General features: G+C 50.7%; 1 protein-coding gene across 5 annotated transcripts in view; it reads left to right on the top strand.

Moving 5' to 3' along the window:
* The first annotated feature begins 2,697 nt into the window (after positions 1 to 2,697).
* WASF2 (WASP family member 2) overlaps positions 2,698 to 21,196 on the top strand; it is a 32,809-nt gene continuing 14,310 nt past the window's right edge. The window contains exons 1-3 of one of the 5 annotated variants that reach the window (XM_082329532.1): positions 2,698 to 2,801; positions 18,672 to 18,979; positions 19,468 to 19,621. In XM_082329532.1, coding sequence (XP_082185658.1) covers positions 19,492 to 19,621 — 130 coding nt within the window. In that variant the 5' untranslated portion in view covers positions 2,698 to 2,801; positions 18,672 to 18,979; positions 19,468 to 19,491. Of the gene's footprint in view, positions 2,802 to 15,579; positions 15,667 to 18,671; positions 18,980 to 19,143; positions 19,164 to 19,467; positions 19,622 to 21,196 lie in introns of those variants that run through there. The other 4 variants (XM_082329533.1, XM_082329530.1, XM_082329531.1 and 1 more) reach the window with 4 other exon arrangements.

Genomic DNA, 21,196 nt, shown 5'->3' with positions numbered 1-21,196 from the left:
CAGTCGGCCAGGGAAGGAGCACCCAAGGCTCCCCAGCAAGTGGTGGGTGACTCGAGAGAGCCGCATGGCCACTGTCCCCAGGTGAGGACGTGGCCGCGGCCTTGTGCGAGGCTGGGGCGGTGCATGAGCTGCAATAATCTGCCATCTCCTCCCTCCCATGGAGGATGTCCGCTCCTCCGTTCCTGGGTCATGCAGAGGAAGGATGAGGCTGGACCTGCTGGATCCCACCTTGTTTTCAGCAGAAGCAAAGCCCAGGCTGGGGGAAGTGGCGTTGGAATGAAGCTGGAGGCGACAGCAATTTGTGCCAGGGTCTGTCTGGGGTTATCAGGGGCTTGGACGTGGCTGGAGCTCACCTGGGAGGCAGGAGCATCCCAGCTGCCCTTCCCCGTCCCCTGGAGCATCATTTACCTCCAGCAAAACACAAGGAGACACCTGGCAGGCGAGAGCATCCCTCTTGCAGAGAAACAAGTGTCAGGGGGTACCGGGGCGGGGGTTGGATCCTGCAATTTAGCAGGTATTATTCAGCAGCTATAAACAGAGCCTCTCACACAGCCAGGGAGAGATAAAGGTTGCAGTGCAGATACAGATTAGGTGGTTCCCTTGAGGCTGTGGCACCTTGAGATAGAAGCAGATCTTCTTCAAGGGAACGGCTCGCTGGCAGCCTGGAAAACCTGGAGCTGAGCGGCCTCCAGCAGCACCTCGGCCCCTGCCTTGCACCTATGGGGGGACGGGGGGTGCTGGGGCAGCACGGGGAGCCAGTGGGTGCTGGGGGCACCAGGAGGTGCTGAGCATCGCACCCAAGGTGGCCGTGCACGGGGGGAGCAATGAAAACCAGACAAGAAACAGCTGTTTGCAACATGCGCATGCACCCATCTCGCCCAGGAGGAGCCGAAGGAGATGGCGGCAGTGGTGGAGAGACCCCAGGAGCGGGCAAAGGCTGTGCCATGGCGGGCAGGAGCTGCAGGCAAAATGGGCCGGCACAGCACGCACTGGAGCAACCCCCAGGCTGCTCCAGTCGGGGCCGCCGGCCCTGCTGGCCAGTGATGCCTGTGGCCAGGATGCCCTCCCTGGCTGCCGCCGCGGCTCCCGGCAGCGCTGACAGGGATTTGTTTGCTTCCCGTCATAGGGAGTGCCGGTGATTTACTCCCTGCGGTTCACTTTAAAGCAGGAGCATGCCGAGCACGAAGAGATAGATGGCTGCGCCCGGTGCCCTTCGTCCTGCTCGCGCCCACTCCCTCTTCCCCCTTCTGCAGGCATAAATGAACCTGGTACTTAATGTTGATAATCAGGCAGGGGAGGAAAGATTTAATATCCAGATGCACAGGCAGAAATGCGGCGTGCCGCATGCTGGTAATTTTTGATCAAGTCTTTGCTTGTTTCTGAGGGGGGGCATTAGCATCGCCCCAGCTCTGCCGAGGACTGCGCTGAGCCGCAGGACGCTGTCGAGGTCACCCAGGCTCGAGGCCGGGCAGGGAGCGGGGCTTTTCCGAGCCCCCGGCACGCTCGACCGCACTGCCCATCCCTGCCTGACCCCCGCCTGCTGGCACCGCAGCGCGATGTCCTTGTGGGAGTGGGATGCACGGCGATGTCTGCTCAGCGGGACCCATCCTGTGTCCCCCCATACGCACGCTGCCAGCCCTGCTCATTAAACCAGGCTCATTTATGCCTTGACTCGGCTCCCCGCCTCGTCAGGCCATGGGCAGAAACCCCAGCGGGAGCCAAAACCAGAGTCACACGGCGGCTTCCAGCAGCCATCGCCCAGCAAGGAGGGCAGCTGGCCATCCCCGTGCCCCCAGCTCCGGGTGGCCCCGTGCTGGGGACCCCCCACCCTGGTTTGGGGGCTGGAGGTGGACGGGGCCCCTCAGGGCTTGCGGCAGGAGGAAAGGCAGCGCCAGGCTCTGGTCCTGCTTGCCAGCCCAGCCCTAGCCCTGGCCCTGGCCCTGGCCCCTGCACCCCTGCACCCCTGCCCCACTGCCACCACCCCCCCCCCCCCGAGCCCCCCTTCCCCCCCCCAGCCCTGTCCCCCCCGGCCCTGACCCCTCACCCCCACCCCACACTCCTGGCCCCCAGTGCCTGCCCTACAGCCTCAGTCCCGCCCCACAGCTCCTGCCCCGACCCCACAGCCCGGTCACTGCCCCCCAGCCCCAGCCCCTGCCCTGCCCCACAGCCCCGTCCCTGCCCCACGCCTCGCCCCCGCCCCGCCCTGGAGTGACACCCCCGCTCCCCCAGGTGGAACTTTCCTCGCAGGGCGTGAGACCATAGAGGCGAAGGGCAACACCAAAGCGGAGCTCTGCGGAGGGGGGGCGGAAAAGACAGAGACCCCCCCCCCCCCCCCCTTTCCTCCAAAGCCGCCCGGAAGAATATGGAGCTCAGGCACTCACAGACGCAGACGCGTATTTTGAGAATGTGGTGGCTGTGCGTGGTGTCGCGGTTCTCCTCTCTGCCCCGGGACTCTGCCCCAAATCCGCGCGGGGATCCCCCCGTCTCGTCCCCCGTCCCCCCCCAATGGTACGTTCCTCCGTGTTTACTCTCTTTGCGCGGCCGCCTTGGGTGCGGTTCTTCTGCTGCTCCAGTTTCGTACGCAAGTGGCGTAGGGCGGCCTTGATAGACATCCAGACGCGACCAATCGCGTGGCAGCATGGATGGCCGGCGACCCAATGGCGCAGCGGACCGGCGGCCGGGAGGAGGCGGGGCGAGGCTCGGTCGGGGCAGGGAGGGGGAGCCGTGGAATGGCGGCCGGCCGGGCTGGCCCGCCCTGCTGGTAGCGAGCCGGGGGCCGGAGGGGACGGCCGCGGAGAGGGGTGAGTGCGAGAGGGGCGAGCGGCGGCTCCTCGGGGCTCCCGGGCCGCCTCGTCCCGGGGGAGGGAGGCGGAGGCGCTGGGGTGGGCCGCTAGGCCCTTGCCAAGGAGTGAGCTGCGGGGCTGAGCCGGGCACCGTTTCCTGCCAGATAGTGAGCACGGGCGGGGACCCCCGGGCCGGGGGGGACGGGGCGGGCCTGGCCCGGCCCGGGGCCGGGGGCGAGGAACCGGCTCCGTCCCTGGGCCGCCACTTGCCCAGCCGCTCCTGGGGGCTGCGGCTCGGGGCAGGCTGTGGGCCCCGGGCCGGCCGGAGGGGCTGGGGCGCGGGAGGAGCGCCGGCCTGCCCGGGAGGGGCCCGGGCCCGGCCTTGGGTCAAGGAAACGCCGGTCTGCTGGGTTCCCCGAGGCCTCGCCAGCCTCTGCCGTCCCGGGCCGCTGCAGAGCTCTGAGCGAGCGGGGAAGGGCTTGGGGGAGCGGGGGGTGCGGGTCCCCCTGGAGCAGGGGCAGCGGGGCGGGGTCCCGGCCTGCCCGGGCCGGCTGCAGCCCTCGCTCTCTGGGTTTGACATCGGTGCTCCTGGAAACGCGTCCGTGTCTGTGTGCGAGTCCGTCTGCCCGGGTGTGAGCTGGCTGCCCCTGTTGGTGCAAGTTCTGGTGATTGCGCTCGCACAGCGTTGCTGCGAAAGCAACTTCTGCCTCCTGGCTGCCTTCCTGCCCCACGAGTGGGTGCATCCTTCGGGGCGCCTGGCTGTGCCTCAAGGATGTGCGTAAGCCCCTTGGCTGTTAACTATGGGCACACAAAACGTAAAACTACCTGGGGTGAGGCTGTGTGGGTGCTGTAGCGTCCTTTGGAAAATGTTTTCCCCAATATTAAATCCCTAGACTCTCTCTGAAAGGAAGCTCTGAAGGGTGTAACGGGATATGTCGGGTAGTTTAGTCAAAGGCGCTGACCTGCTGGTGACCTCAGACCATATTTCTTCCAGAGAAGAAGTAAGTTGTTAGGGAACGTCCTTGGGGTTGTACCTCACCAGCATTTAGGTTTGTGTTGGGGTTATTCCTTTGGGATACAAATAGCATATGTCCTTTGGAGAAAGGTAAGAGATTGCAGCTCCTCCCTGCTGGTTGTTATTTGACCTCAAGGACCTTCCTGTGGTAGGATTTTTTTTTTTTTCCTGCCAAAAGTTTCACATTTGGCATTACTGTTTTACTTTCATGAGTAGCAGCAGCAGAATTGGGCACCTCTAGATGGATCAGAGTACTGGTGGGACTGACTGCATGATGTGTTAATGCCAGGAGCAGGCCTGTTCGATAAGACACTAGCAAATACTGAAAGTCTAAGTCTTTCAGCACTGCAGATGTTAGTGGATATGAAATGGTACTAATAATGCTAAAAAACTTTTATTAAGTACACCTGCTGCAGACAGGGTCGTAACTGATGGAGCCCTCTGTAACCCTCACACTTGCGTGTCCTTCCCAAAGACTCGTGAGATGGAAAAGTTGAAGGTAAAAGACGTGAGAAGCCAGCAGGGTGTGTGTGCTGTGCTTCCTGGTGACAAAGCTGGTGCAAAATGCTACTTTATGGGAAGTACTAAAGTCTGTATGCTTGGTCACATGAGGAAGGGGAGTAGTTATGTTTTCCACCCATTTAAACATCTGCAGAATCAGTTGCTACTAAATGCTGCAGGAATTTAAAATGGTGTGTTGCGACACTTTTCATTCTGATTTGTCTCTTATTGACCTTGAGTGGGTTTTTGTCATAGAAACCGATACAGAGTTTAATCCAAAACTTAGTTAAAAACAAACCAAAGCTAACATCTCCCCACTGAAAACACAGACAGCATGTTGATAGAGTGACTTTGAAAATCTACTTGCATTCACAGCCAAGGACAAGCTTTATCCAGGAAGTGGGGTGGAGCAAGCCAGGCGCTCCAGTTCTGTGCTTTTTTTCTTTTTCTTTTTTTTTTTTTTTCCCTTCCCAAGCTTGAGAGGCCCACCTAGTGCTGATCTTTGGTCAAGCTACAGCTGTCAATATTGTCCCTGGGCAGGTTGGTGATGGTGGGGATCAGACCCAGGACTTCTACCTTCCAAAGCATCGGTTTCTACTTGGTTAACAGCCCTGTTCTGTTTGGGGTGAGGAGCAGGTTTACCAGCTCCCTGTGTAGCCCAGTTGAAGCAGGGTGAAGCCGTACTGCTGTACTGAATAAGGATGGGTTATAAGAGGATAAACTTCCAGGGGTGAACTGAATGTAAACTTTTCCCTAAACCGCATATTTTCACTGCTTTTAAAAAGAAATAATGTGATATTTTTTTATCTGTCTGACAACAAGTTCAAAAAGTGAATGCCCCAAATTCCACTTCTTTATTTAAAAAAAAAAAAAAAAAACCAACCTTCTGATGGCTCGTGCCTGTCAGACTCCTTCCTCTTCACAGCTATGAAGATAAAAGCCTTTCCAAGCTGCCTGCTGCTGATCAGGTTTTCCCAAGCCGCTGCACGGTGACGTTAGCAAGACCCCTGCTTCCTTTCACCGTTCCCACACTGTCCCCAGCCCCGCCAAAAGCCAGCAGTGCCATGCCACCGCCTGACTTCTGGCTGCGGGCTCACCCCCGTTCCCCACTTTAGCTTCTGTCCGGTCTACATTCCTAACAAATCTTTCACGCTCTGGTTTTACAAAACTATGCTGGGGGCGTGGGGAGGAGGATGCACGCTAAGGCTACGGGGCGGGGAGAGGAAATACAGCGTTGTTTCTGGCTACTTTATTTTGTACAAGACTTATTTGAAGTGGGTATCCTACTGAAGAAGGGTAGAGGCTGGAGCTGCAGCCCTCGTTTCTTTAGAAATATCACTGCTGGGGTTTGAAGTGATGAGTTAATAGTAAAGTTCTTTTAAGCAGAGTATAAAACTGTTCTCCCTATGAATAATGTGACACACTGAACAGAAATGGTGTATTTTTAAGTTACAGCTCAGAAGGTATTTGTGAGCAGTGATTCATTAACAAGAATACAACCTTTATGATAACTACCAACCCAGTTTCTCGGCATGCTTTGAATATATCTCATTCTTCAGGGCTGGTCTAGGAAAAGTTGATTTCATTCACAAAGCTTAGATAATCGCGTAGTGTGGGTGGAGGGGTTAAAACTTCAGTGATTGCCTCATATGCATACAGTTACAGCTGCAAATCCGTCTCCTGGTTTTTTTTATTTTATTTTTTGTGGTGATAGAAGAACAAAGAAGGTTGTTAGGATTAATGTTTCCACAAAATCAGGTTAGTTTTCTTTGACAGACTGTAATAAGGAAGATTTCAACAAGTGTAAGACTCTGCTTTAATCCTTCTAGATAGCTTCTCTCTGTGGGCTTTTTGGACTCAAATGTTTAATAACTTTAAATGTAAGGTTTCTGTTTTGTCTCTGCTGGGTTTGATGATAATACTTAGCCCTTGGTCATTCGGTGGAGCGAAATACGTTGCTGCGTGTGCTGCATGAGTCGGTCACAAACGAGGAAAAGGACTGAATAGCAGTTGCGTTGATGTGTTGCGTATAAAGTTACCGCTGTCCCCATACAGAATGGGGCACCAGCGCCCGGCAAAAACACACCCCGCCAAAAGCTGCTTCTGAGGGCTGAAACAGCCACAACAGGCCAGTGTCTGATGGCTCGGCACTGGGCTTGCTCCTTTATATGGTTTCTAAAGTAATGGCGCACAAAATGCCCAGGAGGCAAACCAAAAGTGACACTTTCACTGTGCGGAAATCTAGGAAGGCAAAATGCAACTATTTTCCCAGCCTGTCTTATGGTGTCCTACTGTTTTCAGCAGCACTCTTTGCTTCTAGTGGGTTCTGTAGTAAGAAATTGTGTATTTGAATATTTATTTTCACTGTGCAAGGATAAATATTTGTGAGATTGGGCCCTTAGTTACCGCAGATTAACATTTATGTAAATATTTTAGGTATTTATAAACACTGGATTTAAAAAAAGGCATGTGGAAATGGCTTCTGGGTAATAAGCAAATGGCTACTCAGAACAGAACCACCCCGATGACATTTACTTCCTTTGTATTTTTGCAACTCTGTGTAACAAAAAGACCATGTGTTTTCTTTTCGAGGAGGGGAGGCTACCAGTGCTGCTCATCAGGCCTCGCTGCAAAGGGCGCACTTGCGAACAGGAGCTTCTGCAGACGGTTATCAGGTTCAGGCCTGATCCTGATTTATATAAGATTTGTATTTCCATCTGCAGGGCTTTTTTTTTTCCTGCCTGGGAGGCAGTGGGGGGGAGGTCCCCTTCCAGAAGAACTGAAACGCAAACTTCCACGTTATTTTGTTGAGCAAGCAGCGCAGCGGCAGTGCAAAGTGTTAATCACATTCTGCGTCCTGAGCTCGCCTTCGCTGTAGTAATGGGCCTGGGAAATAGTTCCTCTAGATCCTACCCTAATTCTTGAAATTGCAGTAGAGCTTTCTGGTATTTCATTGCTACTGGGGAAGTGGTGGAGCACAGGCATGTCTCAAGTATGCATCTGCCAGGGGCTTTGATGAAGAAAACTTAAAGGACCAGGAATCCCAGTTGGTCTCCTACGAACGGGGTCAGTGGTGACCTGCTCTGTTCCTTCGACACCTTCTGTGTCGCCTCCTCTCACAGAGCAGTGTCCCAGACCTGTTTTGGGGAGAAGCAGTGGTTTCAAGGATGCTGCGATGCCAAGAGAGGAAGAAGGGAGATGCCTATGAAGCAGCAGCAGTTAGCATGTGTTCTCGAGGGCTTACATTTCTGCATGGGAGGCTGGTGGTGTGCCACTGCTTCAGAGGAGCTGCTCCGAGATCACCCTTGAGCTGTTGTCTTGGAGGCTTTGGTTTGCCTGTGTTACTGTTGGAAGTGGTGCACAGTTGAGAATGGGATGGACAACACACAAAGAGCTGTCCACTAAAAATAATTTGTCCTTACTGCTGCCATAAATCAAACCTAAACCATGAGTTTATTATTTTGGTTTCTGCTGAAAGTGCTCAATAAGAATTGAGAGCTTCTCTTGTGTTGTCTGATGCAGCCAGATAACCTTCTTCTCGGAAGGTGCTTGTTTAATATGAATGGTGATGCATTTGTTTGAACTCCTTTATGAAGCAAAGAGACATATAGATTTGAGGTTAAAATATCCTAATTGTAAAGTGAAGGGCATAAAAGGAAGCATATTTTCACCTAGCATATGATAAATGTGGGACTTGCTGCCCTGGGATTTCATGGATGCCAACTGTTTAGATATGTTCAGAAGCTGATGGGACTGGTTTATGGAAGTGAAATCCATAAAGGACAATTAAATGGTGGTGTTTGTTTCTGTGTGGTCTTAAGGTGCAGTAGGATGCTGCAACGTGGAAAAGGACAGCGGGGAGAAGCGTTGTTCTGTGCTTGCCTTGTTCTCATGCACTTTTTATGCATCTGTTATCTGGCCACCGATGGACAGAGGATGCTGGCTTATCTGGAGGCTGGATGACCTAGCATGGCTATTCTTGAGTCCTGTGGCTTAGGGTTTCTTGTCTTGTTTGTTCGCTGACGTTTCCGATGATGTTACAGAGCAACCTGCCTCTTCTGAGCCTCCATTTCTCCCCACTCATAAAACTGGGCTAATGACTCTGACCTTTTGTTTGTAAAGGAAAAGAAAAAGGATCAACAAAATACTGGAGCTTATTTACTATCATTACTGAAATGATGAGCAATGCCACTTTGCGGTACTTCAAAGAGGCTTCGCTTATAAGATGCTGGAAATCCCTAGAGAGAGAAAATGTTTCAGATGGAAAAGGAGGAGGGGGAATATTCCTCCCGTTCTCATCTCGTAAGTGTACTCTCCTGCAAGGCATGGAGGTAATATCTCCAGCCATCTCCCCTCCCAGCTGGGCTATTTAAAATAGCCGCTGACAATCTTTGCTTTTTTCTGTAATAGCCAAATGGGCTGGTGTCACTGATCGCATAGGAGCGAGATCTGCATAAATTGTTCACATGCTGTGGAGTTTTGAGAAGTACTTTGTTGACCTATTGTATTACCGCTAATAAGACTGAATGTGGTTTTAATTTCTCATTTCCTCTTTCACTGGATGTCTTTTCCTACTTCTTAGAGTCTTACTTCAAGTCTCTGTATAGCAAAAGTCTTTTTCTGTTGCTCAAAGAATGAATGATGCTTTGCTTTCAGGCAGCTCCGCACTGGAGGGCTTTAAGTGGCATTCAGAGAAGGCTATCAGCCACAATATCTGATGTATTGGTGTAGCTGCGGTTCATGCATGGAGTGTAAAAAATGGGATTTAATTGGGAGGGAGGGGGAATAGCAGCCCTGGCTGAATGGATGGGTGAAAGTTCCCCGACCACCCCTTAGCCCGGCAAATAGTTCGCTGAGTGCTTGCCAGAGCGGAAGCGAGTTCCCTTTCAGGCACCCTGCTTTTGTGCACCGTAAGAAAAAGCACACACTCTTATGGTTTTGGCCTTGCAGCTGCAAAAAAAAAAAAAAGCGAGAGAGAACCGTGCACACACCCAGATCCTGTTCTTTCAATACCAACAGCTGCTGCGCCGATCCTTTGCTGGAGGAAGGCATATAGCTATAAACACAGCTTGTGTAAAACCTTTACCTTCTGTCTAGGGCAGCGTGAAATAACTGGCCGCTTCCCTTTTGGAGGCTAAATTTAAAAAGTGTGTAATTAACTTATACAAAATAGCCTCTTGGTTGCTATTGAGAATTCAATATTGTATCAAGGAGGTTACATCTAGGGTCTGGCTTCACATGAGAGGTTTCCATAAAGCAGCTTATTATAGACCTTGTGGTGAGCTTTGATAGAAAGACTTGCATCTTTAGCATCCCTAATACGGTCTAATCTCTCCTCTCCCGAAAAGATCGGTTCAATAAAGTGATGGTTTCAAACGCTCTGAAATAGTTTTGGATGGTCCAGAGTCTGGAGTTTGCACTGTAGATTACGTAAGGTGAGATCACTGCTGGGCTCAGAACGTACAAAATGGAAACAACTACAGCTTAAAAAGAATATTTTTCTGACCGTCCCAAGGAGATTACACAGGCATCTGTCACCACGTCCAAGCTGAAATCTGACCCTGCTCCGTCAGACCAGGGGGGCTGATTGAAACAGTGGGGCCTTGCTGAAGTCTGCCTGGAAGGTTGTTCGGCCCCGCTGGCTGCGCGGATGGAGAAAGTGAGTCCAAGGATTGTCATGCTGTTGAGCAAAACCAGAAGACGGCTACTCGCAGCTTCCTGCAGCTCTGCCTGCAAATCCCAAATGGCAGCCTGGGATCGTGCGCCGTGCCCGCACGTTGCACAGATGGCTCGTGCATGCACAAAACCCAGATTTGGTGTTTCTGTGGGGTCGCCTCGCTGGGCACCTCTGTGGAAGAATGGGGTGATCCCAGACATGGGGCAGGCCCCTTCTCCCCCAGCCCTGGTTCCTCTTCCCGCCCTTGGACAGGACAAGCCGTAGGCCTGGGGGAGGAGAACTGCCTGGAAAACCCCGGACACGTGGTGACTTCTGGTGCTGGTGGGGGCCTGCCTGTTCTCCTGAGTTCATAGTAGTACCCATCTCACTTGACTTCTGAGATCCAAAAAGCATATTCAGGGTCTTTAATGTGGCATCATGTGTGTCTTCCCCCCCCCCCCCCCCCCCCCATAGAAAACCCATGCGTTATTTTGACTTTATTAAGACACTGTTCATAAACCACTTTAATTTAGATGCTCAAGGCTATTCTCTTGGTTTTTTTGTGACAGAAATCCCAGGAAATATAACACTTCTGGAAAATATCAGGGAGTCAGTGTCTTCCCCCCCCCGTGTCAAAGGTTAACTTAAAATATTAATGCTGCAAAGATTCATTTAAGATATTAAAACTGTTCGGGCAAGAATACATGTACATATTGTAATTACTTCCTTTTTCTTACAATTAAAGTAATTGGATTATATTTAATGAGCTATTTACATTTAATAATTAAGAAAAGACTTATCTTTCCAGTATTCCCCAAGTGCAGCAGAAGGGTGGGGGCACTCAGAGCTGTGATATAATTATCTAGGCGTGAGTTGAAACTGAAAGAGCAGTTGAGCTGTATAGAAAACACTTGGAACTGGTTTGTTCCTACTCTTTCATTAATCAAAATAGTTTAGTGTATGTTAAAGGAGGGGAGGCTGAGCTTAGCTGCAAATGAGACAGAGTTTATCTGCTGAAAAGGAAGGTTAAAATATGTTCAGACTTCAGGAATAAGTCATTTAGAAGAAAAACCACACCCTCTCTTTCCGTATTAATTACCGAGCGCTGCCCTAGAATGAAAATGTGCTGATGTATTGTGAGAGTTGTGCTTTGCACCGAGCGCTTTGTTACTGCTAACAGGCACAAGCCTTTCCTCTTGCTGGAGGAGGCTGGTGTGAAGGAGAGGAAGAAAACACGCTATCCTCATTAGCAGTAATTCAGCCTGGGAATGAGCGATTCAGCGGTGTTTGCTTTAGCAGCCGCGCACCATTTGCAGACGTCGGCCCATGGTTCTGCGCGGGCATCCCCGCAGCGGCGGCGTGTGCCTCGGGTACCCGCAGCACCTCCAAATGAAGCTGTTGGGAATGATGCTGCTTGTGTTGCTGACTAAACTGCATCTCTTTAGTCAAGACCTTTTGAAGTGAATTCAGTGCTGTTACAGACTTCGAGGCTTGGAAAATGAAATCTTGTGATTTTATCCAGAGCTCGTTTTGCCTGGATTGGGACAGAAACAAACGGATGACTTTGCCAATGAAAGCTCTTCAACCTCGACCTTTAGGGACTGGCTTTTGGGGCAGAGCGGCAATCCTGTTTTAGTAGCCATCTCTCTCTTGGGTTGCTGTGACTGCTAACCCCAGTGGTGGGTGCTGCTCAGGACTCATCTCCTGGGACAAGGTGAGACTGATTCCTCGAGTAGCCTCGTTGGCTTTGGACACCCTCGGGCTCAGACCGGGTGTCATTGGAGACCTCCTGCCGATGGACTGAAACCTGCCCACCGACCAGGCCTCTCCCCACCTCCTCCTAAAATACCTGAGAACCTGTAGTGGGGTTTCTGTACCTGAGCGCACCAAAGCTACCTGTTGATTGAAGCTTGTGATGCTACTCTGTGTTGTCACTGACCTTGTATCCTTGCCAAAATAATTCCCAGGTTTAACAGAAAGCATTCCGCTCTCTTTGCTGCTGCTGTTTCCTAGGAAGCGACAAAGCCAGCGCTCTTCTGGCGCTGAAGGAGCCCTGCCTCTCTCCTGATGTATATCCTCACAGCAAAGACCTTGAAACCTTTCTGTTTCAGAGCTTTAATTCCTGTTTAATCAATAGTTCTGTATTCTGAGAATCAAATCCCTGTGACAGCTCTCTTTAATTGAGCTAAACTGCCTTTCTCTTGTCACATCTCTTCTAGAGTTTTATTTAAATGCATTTGTTCTGCCTGTATCCTAGTTAGGCATTGATAGGAACACCAGGTGACCCTCTTTGTTTAACTTGTTTTTCAGCTAGATGAATGGAAACATTAATTAGGGCAATGGTGTGTTTTTTAGGAATTAAAAAAAAAAAGTCTAGGTCAAACTGCTGGCTGTGTTCGCACTCCGACAGAAGCTAGGAGGATCTGTATGTTCCCTGTTAGTGACACCCCCGTCCTTCCACCCCCAGCTTGATTTCTGCCAGCAGCTTCCAGCGAGTCCCTCTCCAGGAGAGCAGGCTGGCATTTATTCCAGCAAGATCATCTTCAGTAAAGCTGATAACAAAAGTTTAAAAGGAAGAGCCAAATTTTCAGTCACACCTGTGCAATCCCCTTGAGGGCAGTAAATGATGACGATAATGCACGAGCCAGACAAAAACCGCAGAAAATGGCTTTCTGAGCCTCTTTTGCATTTTTCAGAGCCAGCAGACTGGGGGGGGGGGGGGGGGAACAGAGGAGGGGAAAAAAGAGTATTTTTACTCTGGGAACGGGGCGGGCTGGATGTTTGTTGTCTCAAGGACTCCACAGTGTGCTGTACAATGCTTCGTTCTTCTGCATGATCAGGGCTGACGTTTCCTAGTGTCAGAACATCGCTGTGGAAATGTGCAGCACTGCTCTTGCCCCACGCTATTGCCGAAACGCCTCTTTCGTAATGCTGGCAGATCGTATCTGCGAAGTTCTCGAGTTGGTGATTGAAGTGGATTATTAATATACAGAGGGGTTGTGTATGTGTTTTTGCGATCGGCTGGCTGTGGAAGGCCCCATGCCTTCAGTAGATCCTGCTTCGGGAAAGCTTTTGTGCGATGGTGGTGAAAACGCAGCCTCCGCTTTCTGTCTTAGCGGCTGGTACGAGGTGGTGGGCAACGTTTTCCCCGGTGCCCGGAGGGTTTTACCCGTGCATCTCCCCCGTGGCTTTTGGGAAGAACGGAGCACTGTGAAAGGAAGAGCCCCGCAGCTGCCCTTCGCTGCTGACTCCTGCTCAGCTGCTGGCAGGCTGGGCTGTTAATGACAGATGAGCCTGTGACGCGTTTTTGGGAATGAATACTTGTTACAGCTGGTGGGATGGAGTAGTTTGTGGCATCACATGGCAGTTTGCTCTATAATTTCACTCCCTATTGCTCGGATGCAGCACTGATTGCTAGGTCTCTCTCTGAGTGTGGAACTGTAGCATTTCTGATTGCTGCATCCCACTTCTCTGTGGCTGCATTGTGAGCTTGGATATAGCCCTGAGCACTCAGCAGAGCCTTCTGCTGAATTTTTTTTTTTCCCCAGTTCTCCCTGTGTGTGTGTGTGTGGCTGCTGCTTCCCTTTCTGCTAGTCTTTTGGGGTTACATAAAAGCCAATCTCTTTCTGGCCATTACAGCTACATGGGGGAGTAGTTACTGCTGAGAGAAGCTTGAAATTTGAAGCAGAGTTGTCACAGACATTAGAAAGAACAGTCAGTCTGCGTTGGCAAGCTACTGAGTTAAGTCTCATTTCATACTGATGGGAATTTCAGATCTGATTATCTCCTTCCTCCCTCATTCCCAAACCTGCTGGTGTGTCTAATCCCCCGATGGGTACTCCTAAAGGCTGCTCTCCAAGGCGCTTAGCTGAAGGCTTGGTCTCCTTGACTATGCTGCTTGTTTGTGTCCAGGCAGAGGATTTTATAAGCCCTGCTGAGGGCAGGGTGATTGGTCACCCCGACGTACTTGAAAATCAAGCCGAATTTCACTCCTCTTCCCCCAAAATGAGCTCTGTCCTCCTTAGGTGCTTTGTGCTACACCAGACACTATGACAGATGATATCGCTGCTGGGGTCCAGATTTATTTGCAGATGGTCCCTGATCTAAGAGGTTGTGTGTCACATTGAGTGGGGAATTACCCAGGTGACTCCCAGTAATGCTATGCTAGCTGGTCAAATACCAGTGAGAAGAACCTTGCCAGATCTCTCCCTCCAACTCGGCTGTTATTTACAGCTCTTTGTGTGCATTGCATACACACATCTCACCTTGTAGTCCTGCCTGCCTTCTCCTCTGCACCGCGGTGTTGACTGTGCTATCTGCCTGCTGTACAAAAAAAAAAAAAAAAAAAAAGGGCTGGTTCCTCTCTTGCTGTGCAGTGCTGTTTTCTGCTCTGCTCCAAACTGCTTGTTAAGGAGTATTTGCTCCGAGTTGCTGTTTTCAGTTGACAGAACTCGCATTGGAAAGCAAATATACTCAACCCTAAAATGTCCCTGTTCTGCTTTAATACTGGATCGCTCAGGAATCCCAGTTCCTTGATGTAGAATCAAGTACAATTTTCTGTGCAGACCTATATAACTCCAGTCAATAAGATAAGACGCAGTTTTGTGTGAGGGCCTTATAGACTGGCAGTTCTTGTTTGAAACAAACCAATTGTACTTGATTCTAATCCAGAACTGGGATTCCTGAGCGATCCGCTACAGCAGAACTCATGGGGAGAGCGGTCGATGACTTGCTGATAAGAAATCTTAGAGCAGCACGCTCATCTTGAATTTACCTCAAAGTGCTGGATTCAGAAAGGCAAAAATTGCCACTCGCTTCCCCCCCACACACACCTTTACGGGCCTGTGTTGTGCCACGCTTGTTCCCCAGTGCCCTGAGAGTATTTACAGAAATAATTGCCAAAGTCAGAATCCACTTAAAAACCAGTGAGCAAGGCATTCAAGGTGAGAGCTTATTGTGGAGGGAGCAGGGTGTTGGATCCGCAGCCCTGTGAAGAAGCACTGTGCATGGATCCTGCTTTCTTAGAGAAACACAAGGCGTCCGAGCCCACCGTGTGTGCAGTGAGAAAGCACCGGAGTCGATAGGAGGGGTGATGCAGAGCAAAAGCCCAGTGAATCCTGGAAACGAGGTGCCAGTTGTGGCTGGAAGATCGGTAGGAATGTAGGAGTGGTGAGCTCAGCTTCCAGGGCTTTTGTCGTGCTCAGCAAACTTTTCCTGGGCCGGCGCGGGGCTGCGGAGCGGGCCAGGGCTTGGCAACGCGTGCGTAAGCGTTTCAGGAGAGGGGAAATTATGAGGAATTCTGGCAATGCCCAGCTGGAGGTGGGGCAGTGTACAGCTGTGGGGAGGCGAGGGGAAAAGAGCTACGGGGCGAAGCTGGGCTTTTCGGATGGTTTGGCTTTTAGTCACTGCCGTCATAACAAGGCTTGGAGCCTTCTTTGATTCAAGCCGTGACTTGGAGACTTCAGAGGAAATGCTTGCTGTGGGCAGGTAGGAAGGTTCTGATTCAAGTGGGAGAGAAAAATCATTTGTTACCGTAACAAAAGCCCTTACTTCTTGTTTTTAAGAAGGTGTGAAGCATGGCGGCTGTGAGGATGAGTATTTTGAACGTCGATTGATGCAGCAGCGTGCGTGGATTTGGCACACAAACGACTTAAGCATCGGCCCGTTTCCCTACAGCTCTCTCAACCAGTGGTGCTCTGCAACCAGCAAAGGTCACTTCCCTCCTCACATAGCTAGCACCGTGTTTCAATTTGATGCCTTTCTTTATTTTCTCCATATTCATTAGAAATCTGTTGCAGACAGTTTGCTGTTTCTTAGAGGCGGTTGCCTTTTACTTTTAACATATTTGATCTCCTCTCCCGTTACAGTGGGATCGGGGCAGGTCCTCTGTGCCCGTGGCGTGCCATTCTTGCAGCTTCTTAAAAACAGCTTCTGCACCCCAAACTCTAGTACTGAAACAAATCTAATCTTCAACATTAATAAGCAAGTGGAAACGCTTATCTGTGCCTGAAAGATAAGGATTTTTGGCCTCGCAATTCATTTAACTTGCTTCTGAATGGTAGGATTTAGTTATAATATATGGTCTGCGGTAGTTACGTGACAGTGACTAATGCCTGATGACCAGTCTGGCTAGCTGGGGTGGAAAACTGCTGTGCTGTCATGCCCTGACCACTGAAAGTAAAGCGGTTCTGGATGGCCCTTGCTGGTAGCCTGCTGTCAATTGGCTTCTTAATGACTCTCTTAAAGAATAAAAGCAAGAGCCTCCCGGAAAGCTTTTTTAGGTCTGCCCCTTCCTTGTTTCATTTACTGTGTCTCTTCCCTGCCCCCAGCTGTATGCCTTGTGCTGTCTCCCGTGTTTTGCTTCCTCCTTCTCCCTCTGCTCTCATGCCTTGTCCCTTCTCCACACTTGATTTTCTGCCCCTCCTGACTGCTGCTTTCGAAATACACCACTTATTTTCCAATCCAGACTATTAATCTTTGTCCCACCTACTCATGAGGCATGAAGGTTTTACAGGAGCCCATTAGCTGTTATCTCTATACCTACCCTCCAAAGACTCACGGGAAAAACGAGGTCTAACAGTGAAATGCCTTCTTGTGGGGACATCGACTGCTCTTTTTGCTAAAGTTGGCACCAAGCTCTGGTTGCAGGTCCCAGATTTCCTATCTGCCTGCCTCCACCCTGCGAAAACATCGGAAACCTTGAAGCTCCTTGTCCTTCCGCTCAGAGGAGAGGAAATTTTGCTTTAAAATGCCTCTTATCCCAGAGGCCGCTGGCTGCGGCAGGAGCAGAAGGGTGGTTGTCCACAGCCCGTCCTGTCCTCCCTGCCTTGCTTGTCTCCGCTGGTCCAGGGGATTAATATCTTCCTTTAGTTTGACTGCTGCTTGCTGGATCCTGACTGGTGTTAGGAGCAGCAGCGGGGCAGCAGAGCCATCCCCGTCGCCTTGGGAAGAAGCGATGCTGCCGTACTCGCGAGGAGGGCTGTCGTAGCGATCGCGAGGGCGAAACTCTTGATTCTGCAGTGGAGTGTGGCAGGCTGTGCTGGGAGGGTGGGGGTGGCTGGCAGGATGAGCCAGGCTATAAAGGGAGCGTTTTTCTTAGCCCTTATCTCTGCTGTCTTGCACCAGTGCAAATTCATAATGTACCTGTGCTGTACCATTGTTATTTTAAAAAAAAAAAAAAAAAGCAACTTTCACCACTACTGCTTGCTTTTAGTTTCAAAATATGCTTTGAAGGCAAACACTTTGGGGGGGGCTGTATGCAGACAACATATTCTGAGGCCTTGTTTGTTTGTGGGTATTTGGGGTACTAGTCCATTTTCTGCCCTTTCTCCCCATAGCTGCAGCGATTAGTGCTACCTTTGTCTGTCTGAGCCGGCATACCTGTCATCTTTGGGGGTTTTTGGTCTTTTTTTTTTTTATACAGGCTTGCTCCCATCTCTTCCCCCTTACAGGCTTGTTTTTCCTCTTGCTGTTTTCCTTCTGTCTGTCCCGCACCTTGGAAGGTTTCCAGCCGGGTTTGGTGGATGGGCTGCCCGCTCTGGCTCTGCAGATCCCACCGCGTGTGCTCCCTGGCCGAGCCCTGGGGAAGCACGGGGGAGAAGCTCGATGCAGGCAGCCTGCAAATGCTGCCTTGTTTATGAGAGCTGCTTGTTGGTGCAGACTGCAGTCTGGGGGGAGCTGGGAAAGTTTGTCTGGCTTAAAGCGCTAAAGCTGACAAAAGATTGTAGGGCTTGGGCTGTAATCGATAAAACACGGGGTATTTAGAAGCGAAGGTCAGAGTCCTTCCTTAGTTCACCCTGTTCTTTAAATATCCCAGCAGTTACTGATGGCTGCTGCAGTGCTTGGACACGGTGAAGAGCAGCACGGACTTCAGTCCTCAGAGAGTCTCTGCTTTTATTTATGTGGATGCAGATCTCGCTCCCCTCCTCTGTAAGGTGTGCGGTTTTGGGGACCCTTTCCTTGCGCAGGGACAAGCACGCGAAATCCCTCCCGTAGAGGCGTTGCAAAATGGCAACCTGCATCTGCTTGTCTGGGAGATATCCGTGTGCCCGGTATGCTGCGGCTCTTGAACTCCTCTGCCTTAATGGGTCAAATTTAGCAATTCAAAATCTGGCTTGTGAGGTAATTAGGAGGGATAATGCCCACTTCTTCCTCTTAACACCCTGATAGAAAAGCATCCAGGAAGGACTCCTGGACCTCAAAGATAAGCTGCCAGCTGCCACAGAGACTATCAAAGGGTGGCTCAAAGTCAAGAGCAAACAGCTGATTTTTTATGGTTCTTGGGTTTTTGCTGTTGGTGACAGGAAGCCATGTTCCCCAAGCTGTTAGCTTCCTGTTTTATTTTTACACCCAGCCCGAGCAGATCAGCATGCCTATCACATGGGAGCTGGCTGCTTCTCTTGGGTTGTTCCTCAGCTGACCTAGAAAAGTGATTCTTTCCCCTTCTAAATTAATCAAGAAGTTGGGATGTATTTGCTTTCACTTAGTCTTGAAGATTTCAGGCAGGTATCGTGCCTCTTGCTCTGAGCGCTGTTTACCCAAGTTTCCTTCTCTGTCTCCGAGAGGGAGCTGTTTGTTGCTTCAATGTTTCAGCCTGTTAGCAAAGGAGATTTTCGTTAGTTCAAGACACTGACCCGCACATAAAAGCGTTTTCTGTCTAAAGCATAACTTCCGGACACTTATGTTTTCTTCTTTTTTTATTTTTTTTTTTTAAAAGAAAGAACTGGAAGTTTGTCCCGACTGTTGTACAAGCAATCTTGACTTCTTTCTGAGCACACTCTAGTCCTGCATCCTGATTAGAGCTCCCTCATCCTTAAACTGCTGTGGCAGGAAAACAATGGTCCAGTGTAAACCTCGGCCCCGGGGGATTTCCCAAGGGAAGAGGGGTGCAGCCTGCAGGATAAGGAACAGTCACCAGAAAGTTTCCTGGTCAGCTGCAAGCCCTTCCTGTTGTTCCAGGAGAGCCCTGTCTGTGCTGCTCCGGGAGAGAGGCACCGTGCGTGCTTTGGGGTGCTGGAAGAAGCTGTGCGGTTCTGTTGTGGTTTGTTTTTTTTTTTTTTTTTTTAACATCTCCCACCTTCATCCTCTCAGTTTAAGCAAACCTATTGATTGCAAGTTTAAAATATTTCTGAAGAAGAGCTTGTAGGACTCGCCAAAGACGCTGTGTGTGAGCGCGGGAGGAAGGAGACTGCTCAGAGGCGGCGGATGGGTAGGAAGGGAACAACGGCTGCGGTAATGCCAGCAGCACCTTGCGTGTGGGCGAAGATGTGTAGTTTTCCATCTCTGCCTCTGTACCTGAGCTGGTGGGGCTTTGCTGTCACTGCAAGTCATAGAACAGCAGGATCTTTATTTCTGATGAACCAGTTTTATAAGGGTGGGGAGGGGGGAAAGAAGGCTTATAAATAACGCCATTTGAGAGCAGGAAAAACGAACACCATGGTTCTGGTGTGCCTGGAATTTGCGGTTGAGTAATCCTTTCCTGTTTCTTTTTTGGGTTGTTTTTCATCTTTCAGAACAGTGCCTGAAGCAGGTCCACCATGCCGTTAGTAACGAGGAACATTGAGCCAAGGCACCTGTGCCGTCAGACGTTGCCTAGCGTTCGAAGCGAGCTGGAATGCATGACCAACATCACCCTGGCAAATGTCATTCGACAGCTGGGCAGCCTGAGTGAGTACCATGGCGAGCCTGCACGTTGCCCTCAGGAGTCGCTAGTGCTCTTTATTTAGCTCCCTTTCTACTCTCGTGTTCCTATTTCTCCCCCATCTGCCTTCCCTGGGTAATGCTAAAATGTTTTCCTAAAGAAATCTGATGCTAATTTCATATCCCTGGTCCCACTGCCTTCCCATCTAAGAGAAAAGGGGGGGGGGGTGTATGTGTGCGTGTGTGTGCGTGCGTGTGTGAGAGGCTGCAGCGAAACTGCAGATGGAAGGATGGAGCACAACTCAGGCTTGTAAAATGGGAGGCTCTCCGAGCAGCCAGGATCTTGTGTCAGAGAATGTGCCTGTAATTGCACGCGCTACTAAATGGAGCTTGACTGTGTTGAATCTACAGTGTGTCAGTAGTCTTATTTTTAATGAAAGATAATTAAAGCGCACACGCAGAAGCCGCCTGTTTGCCCCTGCTGTTTGTTGCATTGCAAGACCCCAAGTCCCCAGTCTGAGCCAAGTGTGGCCTCTGGAGTATTGGGGGTTTGGGGCTGCTCGCTCAAATGGTAGCAAGAGCTGTAGCGATGCCTAGCGCAGCTCTCCAGTGGGCTGACCAATAGCCTTGTAAGGGCTGGAGGGAAAATGGGGGCCTACGTGCCATAGGAGAAGCGAAGAGTTAATTGTGGTCTCTCTGGGATGACTCCTTAGTCTGTTGAAATGCTCTGGATTCTGATTAGCCACCTCTGCCCTTGAAGCAAGACTTGGATAATCAAATTAATATATTGTTTAGCTTCTCCATGGTTTCTGCAAGCACTTCTGCCTGCTCTGCAAAGCAAACCCCTTGTCTTCCGCCGTAGCGTGAATGTGGCAGGGAAAGTTTGGGTGCAGTCTCTTTCCAGCAGTGAAAACCATGGCTGTCGCTAAAATCTGGGCCTGTGTTTGCTGCCAGTCGGTATCGCATTCTGTTGGGTTGTAGAAATGTCACTGCGCAGGCAAGACCAGTTTCTCTGCTCGCGTTCAACTGGCCCTCGTTGTTCATTTGTTAGGTCTTGTAGCCAAGATGGTTGTGGAGTGTGAGTAAAATCCATCTCGTGCATGTGAAATGATGAGGAAGAAGGCGGTAAAGCTGTGCAAATCTCAGCTGCAGAGAAAGCTAATCCCAGTCCAAAGGCATGCAGCGGGTTAGCGTGACAGAGCCATGGTGAGATCCTTCAGGTTTAGACCTTCTTTGCACAGCTCAGATATTCAAAGCTTCTCTGCCTCTGCCTCGTCAGAGAGAGAGGGTGAAGTGCTGGAAGCCAAATTGCAGCCCGGTTTCTTTATTGGGAAGGCACCCCGGGAGCCTCGCTCGGCAATGTGGGGAGGGAGGTGCGTGCTGCTGCACCAATCGCAGATACCTCGAGGAGAGCGCTGGAGGGAAAACTCGGGAGAGGTGGCTCTTGCTGACACTTGCACACTTGCCTGCGTAAGGGGAGCGAGGCGGGTGCGGAGGAAATGCTGAGCACCGTCTCTTACCCGCTTCCCTAGGGCCAGCAGTATTTTACGTGGAGCGCTGTTTAGACTAACCGCTACAGAACGCTCGCACCCAAATGGCCAA

The sequence above is a fragment of the Platalea leucorodia genome, assembly GCF_965183815.1.
Source record: "Platalea leucorodia genome assembly, chromosome: 18".
Taxonomy (NCBI): domain Eukaryota; kingdom Metazoa; phylum Chordata; class Aves; order Pelecaniformes; family Threskiornithidae; genus Platalea; species Platalea leucorodia.
Note: the sequence above shows the minus strand (reverse complement) of the source record. Positions and strands in the feature narration are given on the sequence as shown.